Source organism: Anas platyrhynchos, chromosome 12 (assembly GCF_047663525.1).
Source record: "Anas platyrhynchos isolate ZD024472 breed Pekin duck chromosome 12, IASCAAS_PekinDuck_T2T, whole genome shotgun sequence".
Classification (NCBI taxonomy): Eukaryota; Metazoa; Chordata; class Aves; order Anseriformes; family Anatidae; genus Anas; species Anas platyrhynchos.
The window spans coordinates 5,034,716-5,052,925 of NC_092598.1; the positions used below are offsets into that span (position 1 = coordinate 5,034,716).

General features: G+C 47.0%; 1 protein-coding gene across 1 annotated transcript in view; it reads right to left on the minus strand.

Moving 5' to 3' along the window:
* CMIP (c-Maf inducing protein) overlaps window positions 1-7,395 on the minus strand; it is a 128,403-nt gene extending 121,008 nt beyond the window's left edge. The window contains exon 1 of the mRNA XM_027466765.3: window positions 6,159-7,395. Coding sequence (XP_027322566.2) covers window positions 6,159-6,473 — 315 coding nt within the window. The 5' untranslated portion in view covers window positions 6,474-7,395. The remainder of the gene's footprint in view (window positions 1-6,158) is intronic.
* Between the last annotated feature and the right edge of the window lie 10,815 nt (window positions 7,396-18,210).

Consider the following 18,210-nt stretch of genomic DNA (forward strand, 5'->3'; position numbering starts at 1 on the left):
ATGGGACAGCCTAAGAGGGGGAGTCAAGAAATGACTGCAAGCACTGAAACGCCAGCACTGGTAACTTTGAGAGTCCATAGACCCTGACACAGGACCCCCTCCTCCCAAACCTGGAGAGTATTTTTAAATTCTCCTGATTTTCAAGCCTGGGAAGTGAAGGCCCTTTAGTTCAGCATCTGGTTCTGACTTCATGTTTTTCTCTGCAACCACAAGAGCTAAACTTCACTCACCACTGACGTGCTCGGTTATAATGTATGCTTTTCAATTGTCTTTTCCCTTTCCTGGTATTGCCCCTGCATTCTTAAATATTGTGCAAAACAGGAAAATTTTACGCAATGATTTAATAATACATTGTTTTTGGCAGCAATTCCAGCCTACCATGTTTCCCTCTCTCTTCTTCCTCAACAGCTTGGTGGAACTATGCACTGAAACAGATCAGTTCTCCAACCCTGTATAAGGAAGACAACAAATCTGCAAAAAACTCAAATCTGCAAAAAATTCAAGTGCTCCCCCATCCAGTTGACGCAGCGTTTCTCAATGTGATCCTGAGGAAAGGTTACGTTACTGAGGGCACATCCGTGATCCATGCACGATGCTCTGTGGGGATTATACATGCTAAGGTATCGATCATCTTCTGCCATGCAATTGTTTACAGAGTTAAGCACTACATATCTGCAAACACTTGCAGACACAGAACAAAACTGAATCAACTAGCTGTGCTCAAAACACTAATAAACAAGCCACAATCTACCCATGCAACCCACAATCTAATTACTTCTAAAGACTCCAAAATGCTTGAACTACTTGAGGTAGATCTCTTCTTTCATAAATCCTATGTGGGGAGTGGAACAAACCCTATTAATCCAGTTGTGCTTACTAATGCAGAAGACACAAGGAAATGAGAGAAGCCATTTTACTGTATCATGTTAAAACTCGCCTGTTATTTAGGAACTTCACATGTATAAACAAATTACCCGCAATAAATTAAACAGCTCCAAAAATCACTCCTCCCTATGTGATAAGCCTCCCAGTTTGTTTGTTTTTTTTCCCCTCCAAAAATGTTCTTCGACGTACACAATTCTACCAATGATCTGGGTGGGACCAAGGCTTCAGCCTCTGTTTTCCAACTGGTAACAACGCAAACCTGAGCCTGCAAACTGGAACGTCAATGTGGATCGGAGTCTCCTCTGGCAAGCTACACATCCTTAGCATGGTCCACACATCCTTTCCTAGAAGAACCCCTGGGCTTCGACGACCCAGCAGACTCTCTGTGTCTCTAGCTCTGATGCTCCACTACAAAACAAACAAAGATGATCTCACAGCTCCACTAAGACCCAGCCCTGCGAGGGATGCTGAGCTCCTCCGGTCCCTGCTGATGCGGGATGAGGTCCCCAACGGGTACCAGAGGTGATTCCCCCAGGGCACTATTACCACCATGTAGTGGCAAGCACCACATCGTTAGTCCCCAGCCAAAAAGAAAAGTGTGGCAGAAGTATTTCTGAGTGTCCTCTTTGTTTATGCTCCTAAACATGTAAAATTTACTAGCTGGGTGTTAACACTAATAGCCTTAAGAGCTCTTGCTCTATCAATGAATATAGCTTCTGTTTTCATATTTTATGTAAGCTCCGTGACATATAAACACGTACCTTAACACTACTGACTTAGAAGTATGCTTTTTAACCACTGTAGAAACTATATACTCAAAAGTACTTTTGATAGGCATTAAACAACTTCAAAGAAATACCATTTTAGGTTTTCTTATGCCTAGCTACAGTCTAAGACAGCAATAAAGCAAGTTTCTTACAATGGAGTATTATTCCACTAAATCACCAAGTCCTCATAAAAATCTGGGTTTTGGTAGTGCAGACACATGCCTGGCTTTACCACAGAAACAGGTTCTCAACTTCAGCAGCACAGATAACATGCAGCAATTTGCAGCAAATTCTAAATTACCATGGGTTGTATGCAAATGGCAGGATTCGATGCCTTTTCTGGTATGCCTGAAGAAAACACCTGATGGATAGCAACAAGGTAAACCTGAACAGGGAAAAGCACGTACACCCAAACCTGTAACACTTCCTGTCAAATGAAAACAACCATGTGTAGTACAAAACAAGGAGAAATATTATCTTAAAATAGTAAGTTAGCATTCTGCTGTTACAATGGATATAAAAAAAATATCTTAAATTGCTTTGTTTTTATGCATTCACATTTATTTACATGGATAACGATGGTAGGCCCATCAAGCTAGTTTCAACTCACATTCCTGAAGTCCCATCAATAGCACAAGGCTTGAAGTCAGCACTTGGTTGACTGACTGAACAGGCTGTTTACTCTTTTTTTGTTACTATTCTAGCTAATTCATCATAATTCTATTTTGAATCTGCATAACACAACAATATTCCTTTTCCAGGAAAGCTTTTTAAAAAAAATCTCCTTATAAGATTGTTTTGAAACTTCAGAGTTCTGCATAATACTTCCCACTTGAGCTAATTGTTTTTCAAGGGAAATTTAATTTTTAAAAGTGTGTTTTTCCAACTAATGGGAACCTGCGCTTAAGTAAACAATGAGTCTGGCTTGATAGGAATTTTTGCTCTATCTTTACAACAAGAAGGAAGGAAAGACATGTAATAGCACGCTGAAACGCATGCAAGTAGCAAAATTGTTGAATTTTAAAAAACAATTAGAAGACAATTTTCTACTCCACTTCTCCTATTTGAAACACATCAGCCTGCCCTGCCTCATTTAATATTGATTGTGTCTCTAGAAGAAAACATAACTGCAGTCCCCTAACCCACTTATGTTCTTGTGTCAAGTACGTTTCTCATTAGCTACCTTGTCAATACGCTGCTGTCCTCATGCATCATCTTTGCACAGAAGTATAAAGGCACTCAAATCTTTTCAGGATTGTCACTAGCGTGAACACAACGCCGCATTACATTCAACGTACCTGTCAAGGGGAAACCAAGAAACGTGGAATGGGCCTGAAAAGTCAAAGTTACCACCTCCTTGAGGGATATTAATGAGTAACTTCATGGTTTCAATTACATCTTATCTTCCCGGACGGGAATTAGAGAGGTCATCCCTAGCCAGCAAAAATGAATCGCTTATTTATTCCTTCCTTGTCCGCTGCTGATACATATGTATCATAAGTCTTTCTAGTAAGCCAGTACTTTAAAACCCCTTATCCTAAACATCAGCTCCCAGCTGGGGCAAGAGAAAGAATGGAAGAGAAAAGCAGTGCAGAGACATGAAATGGACAAGACAGAAAGATATCGGTTCAGTTCCGCCTGCCAGCTTTGAACTACTGAAAATTTCTGAAGATAGCCATACCTTATTCCTCACAACAACAACAAAAGAAAAAGGGAAAAAATCATAAAATAAATATGAAATTGGATTTTATTACTTTGTTTTTATTATCACTGCCCTTCAAGCTGTGCAAGGACAGATCTTAGTAAAAAAAAAAAAAATAGCAAGGGCAATACATTTGGGTTTGGTAAGTGTTTATAAAATAAACATTATTCTTCCCATGGGGAAGAAAGTCAGATACATCCCCAAGCAAGCTGTTTTCTGGCAAACAAAGTTTGTAAGTATCAAAATTTCCTACTGGGACTTTGGCATTTAAATTTAAAAAAAAAAAGAAAAAAGAAAAAAGAAAAAACATATCTGTATTTACTTGCACTGAAAAATACATCTTGACTAGGCTTTTATTTCGGTGCTGGTTAAGGGTGAGTCTACTGGTAAAACTATAGTGGTGAAACTGTAGTATTTTTAAGTAACCAGTTCCTTGAGAAATAAGAAACATGAAGAAAACGATGGAAACAAGATGTAAATGAGATAAAGACCCAACACCTACAGTATGGGACTCCACAAGCTAACATGCTCCCATTTGTAAGCTCAGCACATACACCAATCTGCAACACAACTGTTACTATTCTTTTTTGATGAGCTTGGGCTTGTTTTAATTGAAAGTCACTTGTGATCATGGAAGAAAAAGCACTTTGTAAAGATTTTTTTCCTCCCTAAAGTTTACTAAAATATGATGGCCTGAGCACTTGTTCCATTGCATTCTTGCGTGGTGGTGCTTCCTCTACGGAAAGCTGTTTTGTCAGGTACAAAACACGTACCTACCTAATCGAACATGGAAAGTGGTTACATCTTGCAAAAATAACCTGTAGGTAGGGTCTCGTTATTCACATTTTTCTGTGGGCACATACCGTGTCTACCAGTGGAAAACACTGCAGAGGAATAATCCATACAGAAAGCAATGCTAGCTCCTACCTCGCAGCCCAGGCATGGACATGTAGGAGCTTGCATGGAGAAGACTTCATGTCAAAGACACGTTTCAAGTGATGTTAAAAAGGAAAGAAAATGCCTAGAATCACCAAATCACCTATCCACTGTACTGGAAGAGATGATTTCCCAGATCTGGATTTAGCTGTCATTACAACTTTTGCTTTCAAATGCAAAACAAAGTGATGTTATTTTCCTGTTCAATTTTATTCATGTTATATAGAATGCAGTAAAACTCGTCATGCCAGGGGATTTGCGAAGAGATGATGTGAAGATTAATTAGCAGCTGCTCATAAAGCACCCTGACTGTGGAAAGCCCAACGTGTAAAAATGACCTTGTTATCAAAGTTGCTGAGTGCGCCCAGTGCTCACTGTCAATGGAAGGTAGGGATATTTTCCTACAGCCCTTGAAAACCAAATGAGTTACATTTAAATACCTGCCTTTGGCTTCGAGAGGTTTTGGCACTCTGCCTGTCCCCCACTTCCTTAGGGGGGACCGCATATTTTGCGTAAGTCGCATCTTTTCACCTCCAGAAAAAAGAAGATCTAGGGATCGCGGAGCCAGGAGATACCTGCTACGCACACCCGCACATACGTTCAGGCAACAAGTGAACACGGATCGTACCCTAGTCCCCTAATTACTGCCTGGAAACCAAAGACTGCGTGCCACATAATAAAGCATAACAAAGCACGGGTATTTCTGCGAACAACGTTATCTGTGTGGTGAGTTAGTGCTGGAAAAAAAAATTGATAAGGCACAAGACCAAGCACGAAGAGCCCTGCTCAACAAAATGGAGCCTGCACTGGTGCACACAGTGTTTTGGTATCTACTTGCTACTTATGTGCCTAAAATAATTAGGAATGACATCGCGTTAATTAAAAGCACCACCCTATGGGACTTGGGAAATGTTTTCAGGGGCAATTTCTCGGGTGACAGCTCCACCAGAGAGCAGAGTTTGGCGTCTCCTGCACGAATACAACTTCATGCCTAAGTATTGCCACACTGCAGAGATTAATGTCTGAAGCACAATCACGCCTCGCTCTGCCGGTATCCTTCTCTGCTCAGAAATCATCGGCCACGGATACTGCCGGGAAAACGCCTCATCCCCACCAATATTCAACTTCCCCTCCGCGCTGATGGCACCTCGAGAAAACGAAGCGCTGCGAGAACGAGCAGCGCTCGTGCCTTTGCAGGGCTCCCTCCTGCCTTCACACAGCAGCTCCAGCAGGGAAGGGAAAATATTCCCTCGGAAACACCCTCGGCAGCCCGGGGGGAAGCGGGACGTGGGGATGTCATTGTGGCACTGAAGGAGCTGCGTGAGGATGGGCAGCTGGCCTACCTGCAGGGTGAAGGGGCTGCTGCTGATGGCCTGAATGGGCACCCCATGGCACTGCGTGGTGTCGGGGGACACGGACATGGCATGGTGTGGTGTCGGGGGACACTGCCATAGCACCCCATGACACGATGCCGGGGGACACAGCCACTGGGCATGATGAAACCCAGCTCTGCGTGCTGGCCGAGACCCATTCAGCCACCCCATTAACAGAAAACCCCACAAAAGCCAGCCCACGCTCCGGTGCCACGCGTGCCCTACATGTCACTGCACGACAAGCTAAAGGAAGGGGGTACAGGCACAACCGTGCGATGTCCCGTAGCAAGGCCGGACTGAAACCATTGAGAAACCCGAGGCATTTCCCCGTAAATCCCCGCAGGGCCGATGGCAGCCCGGTTACAGGAACCAGCGTGCGGCGCGCTCCGTGCGCTGCCAGGGCGCAGAGCCTGGGCGCAGCCGGTCCCAGCTGCGCAACCCAGACCCAAACCCGCCCGTTCTCACCCCAAAACCTTATTCCCGTCCCTAACTCACCGTGGCCGAGGCGACGCCGGTGTCCGCCAGGGTCAAGTGGTGCGGCTCCCAGCGGCGCAGGAACTTGGAGGTGAGGATCTTGCTGAGAAACGTCCGGGGGTGCCGGATGGCGCACACCTGGATGTCCCCCTCCTGCAGCAGCTTGTACCTCATGCCGTTGCAGTGCAGCGGGGGCCGGCGGCAGGGAGCGGCGCCCATTTTGGGGCCCCCCTCGGGCCCGGGTACGTCGGGGGGAGGCGGCCCCTTGCCCTCCTCCTGCTGCTGCTGCTGCCCGCGGTCGCCGCTGCCCCCGCCGGGGCCGCCGCTGCGATCCATGGGCAGCGCGGGGTGGCGGCGCCCGGCCCCGCGGAGGCGGGGGGGGTGGGGGGAGAAGGAGAGAGATCCGAGGAGGCGGCGAGGTCAGGGAATTAAATAAAAAAGGAAGAAAAAAGGGGAAAAATGGGGGGGGGGAGAGGGGAGGAAAGGGGAAAAATTAAAGAAAAAAAAAGGGAAAAGGGGAAAAATTGAAAAAAAAAACGGGGGAAGATAGGGGGAGGGTGGGAAAAGGGGAGAAAAGGATGGGGAAAAAAAGGGAAAAGGGGAAAAAAGGAGGTGAAAAAAAAAAAAAGAGAAAAAAAAAAAAAGAGGAAAAAAAATCGCCGTGGGGGAAGGGATCCGCACACACCGCGGGGGTTAAAGGGAGAAGGGCAGCGGCCGAGCCCCGGCCTCAGAGTCGGCGGTCCGCCCCCCGGCGGGTCCCCCGGCGGCTCGCACGGCGCCACATCCACGCTGCCGGCCGGGAGAGAGCGGGGCGGGGGCGGCGGTGGTCCCGGCGGGGGCTGCTGCTGCTGCTGGTAGTGGTAGTGCTGCTGCTGCTGCTGCTGCTGCTGGTGGCGGTGGCGGTGCTGGCGGCGGGGGCTGCGGGGCGTCCGGCCGCGGCTCCTTCCTTCCCCCCGGGGCGGGCGCGCGCGTGCATGTAGGTGGGTGCGTGGGTGCCCGCGCGTGGCCGGGCGGTGCGGGGCGGGCTGGGGCGCGCGGGGAGGTCTCTGCCTGTGCGTGTGTGTGTGTGTGTGAGAGGGGTGTGGATGTGTGTGTGTGTGTGCGGTGTGTGTGTGTCTGTGTGTGCTGGCCCTGCGCGCCGCCGCCGCCGCGGGAGGAGGAGGAGGAGGAGGCGGCGGGAGGCTGCCGGCAGCGCTCGCCCCGCTCGCCGGAGCGGCTCCGGGCTCAGCCCATTGGCTGCGGGGGGGTCACGTGCGGCCCGCGCTGACGTCAATGGCCGCGGAGCCGCCGAGGGCAGCGGCAGCAGCAGCGGCAGGAGCAGAAGCGGCGGTGGCCGCGCGAGGTGCGCGGGAAGCGGCGCGCGCTGCTGCTGCCCCCGCCCCTCCCCGCTTCGCCTCAGAGGGGCCGCGCCGTGGCCGCCGACCCCGATCGGGGACAGGGACGAAAAGGAGGAGGAGAAGGAGGAAGAGGCCGGGGGGAGCCGCCCGGGAAGGGCGGAGGTGCGCGGCCACACACCTGCGCGCCTCACCGCGGCCGCCCGCCCTCCGCCATGAGGGGAAGCCCCGCGCGGCGCGGGCTGTGAGGAGCGCGTTGGGGAATAAACGCGTTTTCTCTCTTTTTTTCTCTCCCGGCACTCCGTTTTCTCGCAGCCCTCGCGCTGGCGGCAGCCCAGGGACGGGGCCGTGGACCTCAGGGGGGGTCCGGTGGCTTCGCTCCGGGGCGATCACCTCAGGAAAGGGGCGGCAGAGCCCCGCAGCGCCGCTCCCCTCAGGCAGCCCGGCGGGGCCGGGGTCAGCGGTGTCCGTAGCAGGCGGTGTCCTCTGGTAACCCGGCATCACAGCGGCGGCATTCCCCAAAAAATAAATAAATGGGGGGAAAAATAACTCCCATCCTGGACTTCTGAACGGCTTAGTGGCTCGGTGATGCTGTGTGCAACATGGATGCCCTATCAAGAGAAATCCTATCACTCATACTCAGTTTTTATCTCCTAGGTACTCACGGAACTCGGATCTTGTTTGCAGTTTCCCAGTTGGAACCGACACATTAGGACCAATAAAAAAACAAATTACATTTTATGCAATTCATACACATGTTATTAAACTGCGGAACACACTGCGCTGGGTATTGCCAGGGTCACGAATTCAGGAGGAATTTACTGGGCTGTTTTACGCGACGCTAGCAAAACATTTGGAGAAAGTATAAACCTTTGTGCTGAGAGGTTTAAACTCATCCCCAGTGGAGGGAGGTTGGGAAAGGGAAGGAGTGCTGGGTGGCGAGCAGATGATCACACGGCGTGTACCTGCCGCTGGGCTTCTGGCAGCAGCTCTCAGAGCACTCCTCAAAGGAGAGGTCACGATGCCAAGCGAGGTGCCAGCAGCGGAGCCCGGAGCCCGCCCCAAACTCTTTCATCTGAAACTCGTGTTCACACTGCGAGTCACACAAATCGCTGGAGAGGCGAGCTGCAACTGGAAGGGTTTGGAAGCTTTTTGCCATAAAGCCTTTTGTACTGGCTGCTGTCAAACACGACACCTGACTGGATGGACTGCAATTCCTGCGAGCATCGCACGTGTTGTTATAAAGCTGGTGTATTCAATAGGCTGGCATTTGACAGCAGAACTGCTGGTTAAATACTTTCAGGAGGGAAGGGGTTTGTAATCTATCAATTACTCACAAACTCTAGGGATACTTTTGTTGAACGTTACTATCAAAATTATTTATAAAAAGCTAGGAAGTCGCCAGAGTACTCTTAAGTATCAGTTTATAGAAGGATGCACAGAATTACACAATTTGGCTAAGGTTAGAAGAAAGGCACTCATTTAATGACATGAACGATACAACCAACAGGAAGACAAACATCTCTTTTATAGAGATTCACTTTGTCAGTATCTAAGAGCCCTGGTAATTACCTCCTGCACCAAACACTGCGAGCAGTTCCCACAGAGCTCTGTTTCCATATACTGGGGGGGGGGGGTGAACGACACGCACTTTTACAATGAAATCAAATCAGACCTACTCATACGTGTCAATATGTGTGGATCTGCAATAATAATTTAAAAAATCTAAATTTTGAAAGGACAGCTTTGCTTAAGTGTAAGCTTTTTACAGCAGGCACTGTCTGTTTCTTGGAGTTCCTTGAATGCCCGGTACAAGGGAGACCTCTTCTTGTTTGACCCGAGGCACTGTTCTGGTACAAACAATAATAGTGTCAACAGCAGGACTATTCGCACACACTCACCTGCACCAACACGTCGATCAGCCAGAACTGCAACCAACATGGCTATTTTGGTGAAAGTTCATGCAAGCTAGCCACCTGCTCAAACCACTGCTTTAAATCTACCATAGCTGTCGTCTCTGACAGCTGTGTGCCAACGGGAAGATGATATGTAAAGAGTCTGGTGTTTTAAAGTGAATTTCCTGGTAGATTAGAGCAGATGTTTTCAACTCATGTTCCACAGAAACTAACAAATAAAGCAAGGGTGGTCGACAGCAGCCAGCCTGGAAGGATCCAAGCCCCCACTGGAGATCCACAGTTCAGAAGTGTTGAAATCCACTGGGGTATTGCAAAAGCACGGCACCACTGCTAGCGAGTCAAGGACAGAGGTCTGAATCCTCAGCAGTGCTACACGTTTGCAGCTCTCATTGAATCCATGCTGTCAGGCTGCAGGTGTTCTCTCTGGAGGAAACTCAGCACAGGCTGATAAGATCAAGGTATGAAATCTCAGATTGTCTGCCAGAATGGGGCAACCAAAATCCCTGTCTGGACAAGTGAAATCAAAACACGCTGCTCGCTGCACAACTTGCTGCAACACACGTTAGCCATCCAAGCTGCAGCCAAGGGTTGCGATGTGACCCAAGGCTGAACATGTTAAAACTAACACCGCTTCTAATTTCCCTTATAAACTGTATCAAACCAAAGCTGGATGGATTGTGCTCCAGCTTTGTGCCTTTCCAAATTCCCTCTTCTGGCTCCGTGCAGCCCCATAGACATCTCAGGTATACACGTACAGCAGTATTGCAAAGTGAAATTTGGGGGTCACTATTTTTTGTATTTCTCCCAACAATCCATGTTTTATGAGCAAATCCAGTCTGAAGTTTACTGTGAAAGTGGGACATCTTTCATTCATGTAATAAACACTGAGCACGTCATTCATAATAGTGTTATCAGTAGAAGTGTACCTCTACAGGTGTTTATGGGCATGCTATCAGTTTTGAATAATTCAAAAGTTTGTGAGTTTTTCTTCGAAATACTTCATCTCGGTGCTAATCAGCCTCACTAGTTGTCACACAGTTTAAGGCAGGCAGACTTCTGGATCAGCAACAGAGGAATAGAATCGGACTCTTTTTTTTTTCCATTCTCAAAACTAATTCAGTTGTGATCCGTACTATTCAGAATTCATCTCCTCAGCTGTACACTTGTAAAACCAGGAAGGCCCGTTTGCAAGTTTCAGCTGGGTCTCCAGTCCTAAAAAAGAACTTTTCATACATTTCCAGTATTTGGTCTCTTGCCTGTCTCCAGCCCATCAGGTGTTCTGCTGAGGTCCCTTGTGGGTGCCGAAACAGAAGCACCGGCCTGACTTACCTTCTTAAGCTTGGTAACACCCATCCATACCCATGTGCTAGAACAAAAACTGTGATATTCAGAAGGAAAAGACGACGGGCAATTTGCAAGTACTGTCAGTGCCAATAAGGCAGGTTGTGCAGCAGTGGGGGGCTTGGAAAACCACGAGAAAACCACTTCAGGTGCCAAAACATAGGCAGGGAAAAAACTATTGCCCAAAGGGACCTTCTATGAGAGTAAATCCATGCAGTGGCATTGCATGACAAGCTAAATGAGGGGAGTAAAGGAGCAACTGTGGCAAGGGCCAGATATAAATACTGAGATGCTTTAGCAGGGGATGCGCTTAAGAGGGGAGAGAGCACTCTCCCCAGAGAGGATTAGCTGGATTTGTAGTACACTTTTGAAGGGAGAACAAGAAAAAGGAATAAAATAAGCCTGTGCTCCACCTTTGCATTATTCCTAATTTATTTCACAGATTATGGTATTAACAGATGTTTTGGCAAGCTCTTTCCCCAGTCCAACCAAAGAGGGAAGAAGAAAAAATCTGCTTTTATTGTCTCACTGAATTTTTTTGTTAGAGGCTGGAAGGGCTTGCCACATTCATAATTTCTGTTAAAAACAAAAAACACATACACAATACAACAATCAAAAAAAAAAAAAAAAGTTGCTATTGTCTGCTCAACATGTTCCTGAGTGTTGTCTGCACAGAGATGGAAGATAGTTTCTCCAAGCAGAGAAGCAAGCACCAGGAATTCCCAACTTGTGTTCAATGTCCATTTAGACTCTTACACAGTAGCTGTCCCTCTTACATTTGAACCCTTGATGCATATTAGAGATAATGCAGCTTTCTTCCCTTAGTCACAGAGGTGCTGTGTGGATTATGGAATTCTTTAGTCAATGCTTGCAAATTGCCACTGTTGACTCAGAGCAAATTCCTGCTATCAGACTCACTAGTCAGCTCATTTTCATAACAATGCTGTATTGTTAAAAAATACTTTAAAACCATTCTTCAGTGGAACTGGGGAATACAACAAATCCAAGCAAACACATGAAACATAAAAGAGATGCTGTATCAATATCGCTAAAAGTCCTGCATTTGAAGTTTAAGTTAATCACCACAGTGGCATTAGGGAGATATGGGTGAGTCATAAAACTTTGAGAAACAGAATTGTTTCCCAAAAGGATTGATGGACATTTAAAACCTAACTAGATAAAGATTAAAGGAACCCACCCCACAAGGAGCAGTTCTGCAGTTGCCCCTAAGGGAAGGATGGGCTTGATTAGGATGCCATTGACCACAGATGCATAAAATTAAGATTGCATTTGCAAGCATCTCTTTCTTTTTGCCAAATCTCTCACCACCCACTTCTTCTGAGCCTAACCTTAACATTGGAGGACACTTCTACAGATGAAGTCATAAGAGGACAGTCAGACTCCGGGAATGTGACATCTCTGACGTTCAGATTTTGACTCCTCTCGGGTTCACTCAGTCTTTGTGTCCTCGTTTTCCCAGCTGATGGACATCACACGGTGGGGCTAACCGCATGCCGCACAGGCTGATGACAAACACGTCTTTGATTCCTCACTGACACAATGCACACTTTTGAGTGCATGATGCAGAAATCAGACTTTTTTTCTGCCTGTCATCATCAGATGCTCTGGTACAAGGGTATGTAGGATGAAGCTGGTGGTATCAATTGCTAGAAGGAGCCTGCCATCTGCTGATCTGAACGGCACTCCAGTCTAGCTTTTACCTGATCTGATATTAGTAGGACAGAGCTCTGAACAAAGCAGGTAAAAAGTCTGAGCAGAACCAGTATTAACAGACCTGCTGTGGTAAAGGAATTTATTTAAGTGGAAAGAGGAAGTCTCGAGTCTATAACCTCATGTCTAAGTCTGAAGCAGACAAACAGAAACAAAGAGGCAACTAAAATAAACAGACGAGTAGATAGGAAGGAAATCAGCAGAAGGTACAAAAAGAGGAGGAAGAGCCTGAAATTTCTTCTCTGCTTTGCTGCACCCAGTCAGAAAATGAGCCAAGACGTCAGCCCTCATTCCCCTGCATTCACCCTTCTAAGTGACAGCAGCCTTAGGTGGTAAACTTCTTCCTTTTGAGCTCCTACCTTCTTCCAGGGCCACCCACATGGCCAGGCACGAAAAAGCCCTGGAAAAACAAAAGCTCCCAACAAAATTCATCAGGCTGCTGCCTCTTTTTCCTTTAAGATGCACGTAAAAAACTTTCATTTGGCATGACCATGGAGAAATCACCATTTCCATTAAACCGTCTGCATTACTGTTACCTGATCTTCCCACCCCCAGCTAATTCTATTTCATCCATAGTTCACGTCCTACCAGCCACACCAAGCTGAGTGCTTGTCAGTCCAGAGTGCACTATTAGGTCTCAGCCCTCTTAAAACATCACTGTAATAAAAATAAGCATTAAAAGTCAAAGGGAAAATGGATATGATGCAGAGCTGCGAGCTTGTTACAGTAAGGTGAAGTTTCCCCAAAACAGAGGAAGAACAACTAAGAAAGAAAAAGGTAGTCTACAGATTAGGGAAGTGTGTCTTCAGTCACTGAACCAACACTCTGGGGAAGTGAAATTAGAAGTGGATGAAGCACTGAAAGACTTGGATGTTTTCAAAAGCCCACTGGAGAGAAAAAAAAAAAGAAAAAGCAGAATGGGAAAGTGTCAAAAGTATTACCAGGATTAATATCCACAGATTCTCCAGAGAAGAGGTGTCATAAGAGGAAGAATGAGAACGTAAAATAACATCCTTAATTGTTATTTTTCTTATTAAATTCCTGTGTTATGAGTGTTTCAACACAATGTTGCACAAAAGGCAGCTGAGACTCTCCCACCTGTCCTCAGTCCTTTCCTAACATCACATGCCACATGCAGGGTTCAGCAGCAAAGAATAAACTCCTATCCAACGACAGTGCACATCATCCAGTGCTTGTGGCTTTGAAAATATATCTAAGGCAGTCCTTGGCCTAACAAGTCTGAGAAAACAAATACAAAGGACAGAGGGAAGCAGCAATTTAACACACTGCTGTTTTTCACAGTTTAGAGATTCCCAGGTACAACTAAAGAAATCGGCTGTTTGGGTACGCTTTGGTATTAATACACCTTTTAATTCTTACCAGCAGAGTTTCTTGGAAGTATAATATCCTTGGAGTCTTTGCAGTCTAAGGGGAAAATTAGAGAATCTCAGTGATTTGCCTAGGACAGTCCCCAGCTGACATGCAACAGAGCAGAGCAAGATGATGACAAATCCAGAGCATTATATGAAAAGAACAGATGGTCAGTAATGGTGGATTTCACCCACACGGACAGACTGTGCTATACACCTAGAAGACAGACATCATGACCAGAAAAAAAAAAGAAAGAAAGAGTTTAAAAAAATATATGCATAGTTTTGGTAGCGCCCAAGGCTGTATTGACCACAGAAAGCAGGGTTTCTGAGCAACCACACTATTGCAAAAGTGTTTTCTATGATATGCCAATTTGATTTCCAGTGTATAAGGCCATTTTTTCATGATACAGAAAACATTTTCGTGATACAAGGAACCTGTGTTGGTTAAGGTTTTCCTTGATGCTGTGTAAAGCTGTAAGACACAGATGTGGAGCGAGACGCTAGGAAAGGATCCCCTGTCTGGCACCGGCTCCTGAAGCCGTCAGTAGGACGTTGCGAGCACTCTGGCTGGTGCAGCTGTTGGTGGAAAACAACCCGTGGATCGGTTAATTTAACTCCATCAGCAAATTGCAGCGGTGCAGGTATCAATTTACATCAATTAGCACAGCCACGCAGAGGATGGGAGGATCGGGAGGAGCTGCAGGAGTCAGGCCTGTAAGGCGTGCAGCACTGAGCCGGGTCAGCAGCACGAGTGGTACAAAGGCGCTGTGGGTATCAGGTCATGCTCGTGAGTACGGCCAGCCTGGCTTTGGCCTCGTCTGTTGTGCTGCCAGGAGCAAAGATCAGAGCAGTTCTAAGCACTACCCAATTTCTGACAGCGAAACAAGAACTAAAGAAAATGTTGGGTGAAGTCGGCAGGGCTCTGCGTAGAAAGGTGCAAGCAGGGATCATGGGGTTGGTTTAGCGCTGAATGGTTTGGAGGCATCCTGCTAGCTCACTGATAGCATCCAGAGGTGTGAGCATCCAGAGGCAGGTGAATCCTGTGGCTCGAGGATGTCTGGGGAGATTACAGTTGGTTTAGCAGCACTGCTGAATGAAAAACTGCACGTGGGCCAGGAAAGAAAGGAGTCCAGCTAGAGGGTTCCTCCAGGCAGCTGTTTCAGTTAACTTCTCCCATTAAATGGTGGGGTTAACTGAGTACCAGCCCTTAATGAACCTCGGCGTTTCCTAATGCCCTGCGCTCTGAGGGCAGCAGGCATTCAGGAGCACGGCTATTTAATGCATTTGGAGCCACGTAGCTGGGTTCTGGGAATAATTCTTCCCGTCATTGTGCACAGGGACTACAGCAACCATTTCCTAAAGCACAAAGGATGCAAGCAGCTGGGAAGGGAGCCATTTTAAGGTCAAAGAATGAGCTTTCTGCTAATGGATCTGAGCACCTGTAAATGAAAATCCAAAGGAGAGTTATGGAAATCATGGCAGGCTGATTGGTTTCCTTTTGTAGGTTTTTTTTTAGAAAGAAAAAAGGAAGACAGAGGCTGCCCAGAGCAGTCAGAAGAGGGAATTTAGGGATGCAGTTCCTGGAATCATTCATTGCCTGGGAAGAGGGGAGGATTTCAGGAAAGGCTGCTGCCCTGTTTTCACACCGATGTGGATTACGAAACTGTGTGGGTTCACACTTACCATGCAGCTGCAGTTGCCTGTCTTAGGCTAAGCCAATTAGTCCGAAAGAGCAAATAAAGAGAGATCACCTTTAATATGCGGCGCTGCCACTGCTTCCAAAATACTTTCCTGTGGGCACTGAAGCGATGTTTTCATTCATCCACCAGTAAAAACGCAGCCTTAACCCATCTGCCTGTGCCTCTGTGTATATATCTGGGTAATTTAATAAGTGCTGCTGGGTGTTGATTTACGTCATTGTATCTCTATATAAGCATGTCTCTGTGAGCATGCTGTCGGTTGTCTGTGAGCGCTCATTGTTCCTGGTGTGTGTGTGTATGTCTGTGTGCCTCTCTCTCTGCCTGAATGTGGTTTTGTTTAAAATTTTTCCCTAGAAAAAACAAGGAGTCAGACGTTTCATGAGGTTGTTAGTGAAAACCGAGGAAAGGAAGGAGGAGACTGTAAGGGATAATTTACTGAGAAAAAGGGGTAGATTTGGATACAGTTAATCATCTGCCTAAGCGTTCACCAGAGAAGATGGGGGAGTTCATTCCAGACATTAAAACGTCTCAGGGGAGGATCGTATAGATCATGCTAGAAGAGAGATAGAAACAGTAAATTACCTAAAGGCTGACAAAGCAATGGAGCCAGATGTCATCTGATCCCAAAGCAAGGATAAAAGCAGGGAGAGAGAGAAGCTTCCCAAGGTATGCCCAGGATTCCCTTGGAAATTGGGGGTAGAGATTGGGAAAATTATTTCTAACCCCACCGGCGAGGCAGATCTCTGGAATACTGGCTTAATTTTGAACCCATAACCTGGTTCCAGCTCTAATTCCGGCTCACAGGGGAAAGGCATTATTCTGAGTCAGAATGCAGAACAAAAGAACATTAAAATCGAAATAAGCGCAGTTTCCCAACATGCCAGCATCCCTTGAAAAATAAGCCTCAATAATGGCCCAGGAACACTTTCATAACATAAGTCTCCTCGAACCGACAGCAGAAGGGCTCCTACAGATTTTCCAGCTCCGGTGCCCAGATCGCATTGCACATACAGCTTGTTTTCCTGCACTTAAACAATCGTGGGCCTGACTCACCGCCCCTTCGCCGTGGTGCTGGGCCAGCTGGGCTGCAGCGTAAACAACCCACCTCGGTGGCACCTCACCAGGGTAAACACGGGGGAGCAGCCGCCGCCGAGCCCTGCATGCTGACGTTCTCGGAGAAGAGAAAGGGGATTCCTGTTTCAGAAGGTGCTACACATCCTAAGACCACAGGAAACGTAAGGATTTTCTGGATGTTCGCTGGATGTGTCCTCATATACCAGGAAAAAAAACAGGAATTTTCAGCAGCGGTGCTCTAAGGACAGTGATCCTGCTCACACCCAACCCGTACTGGCCTCTGTTAACCAGATTTTGTGAACACACAAACGTTTGCAAAGTGCTGGGTATGTTACCCGTGTCTTCCGTGACACTTTGGCTGTGATTCAATGTAGTACCTGAGGTACCAGGGACGTTTTCTACAAATCCTCTGCAGAGGGACCGACTTGCCTGCTCGGTACAACTCTTCCCCGCCGTGCTATTAGACACGAAGAACATCAGCTCTGGCTGTTACATGCATTTCCTAGAAGAGGTAAAAGAAACAGAGGAAATTAGGTCTAATATCCCCGCATACAATTCTTCAGATGAAAGTTGCCTAACAAAAATATTTCCTGCAATAAAACACTACCCTCCTTTGTACAGAGCAAAGAATGGCTCGGATTTTGAGGCAGCTGGACACTTGCTAGCTTCCCTATAAAAATTCACACTGAATCCGTAAACATTTGACGATCCTGGCCACACTTGTCCTATTCAAGAAGTTTTCTCCACCGCCCCAGACAGGTTTTCCCTAATGAACACTCCCAAAGTGATTTCTCATTACAGCACACCGTCAGCAGCACCCCTACGTGCTCCTCCAGCCTGCTGCCCATCCCGCTGCTGGTGCTGACCCCACAGGACGACCACCAGCAGGACCAGGAGCGGCCACGGGACCCGTCTGCCATAAAACCCAGCCGGCCATTCCCCGCTCGGTGCCTTAGGATGGGATGTGTCAGCCAGGGCTATTGTTTTTAACAGGAAGCAAGTTCGGCCGCCTCTGTAATTTAGATTGCGGGCAATAAGCAGGGGTGTGGTGTGCAAAGCAAACAGCACAGGATTAACAGCTCCTTGCGCCAGGGCTGCGGCCCCCTGCATCTTGTCCCCCGCTGGAGAGGGCTTCTCCCAGGGACCACAGCCAGGAGCTGCCACCCGAGCGGCCTCCGGGTTTCCAAGCGGATGGCAAAGATAAGAGCACAGACCCACTCTCTGACAGACCTTTAGAGGCTGCTCATCTTGAAATGAGATTACGAGAGAAAATTAAGAACAGCCTTCTCCTTTCAATAGGTCTTTAAAAACAATAACCAGGCTTTACTGTAAATTCATTTATTTACCCTCAGCATGCCAATTCCCAAGCTGATATCTCCTCTGTGTACCGGGGATATATATAGATCGAAATGTGGCAAGAACACAGAAAGATTTTATTTATTTTGCGTAAGGACAGCAACGTGGGGATTTTTTTTTTCCAGGAAGAAGTCACATCAGAGCGTTTGTTAAAGAAATACTAAGAGGTAAATAAAATTATATTTAGTTCGTAGGAGGTGACAAACACTAGCCAGGTTGACTAGTGCCTGGCTGGAATTCAGTCAGAA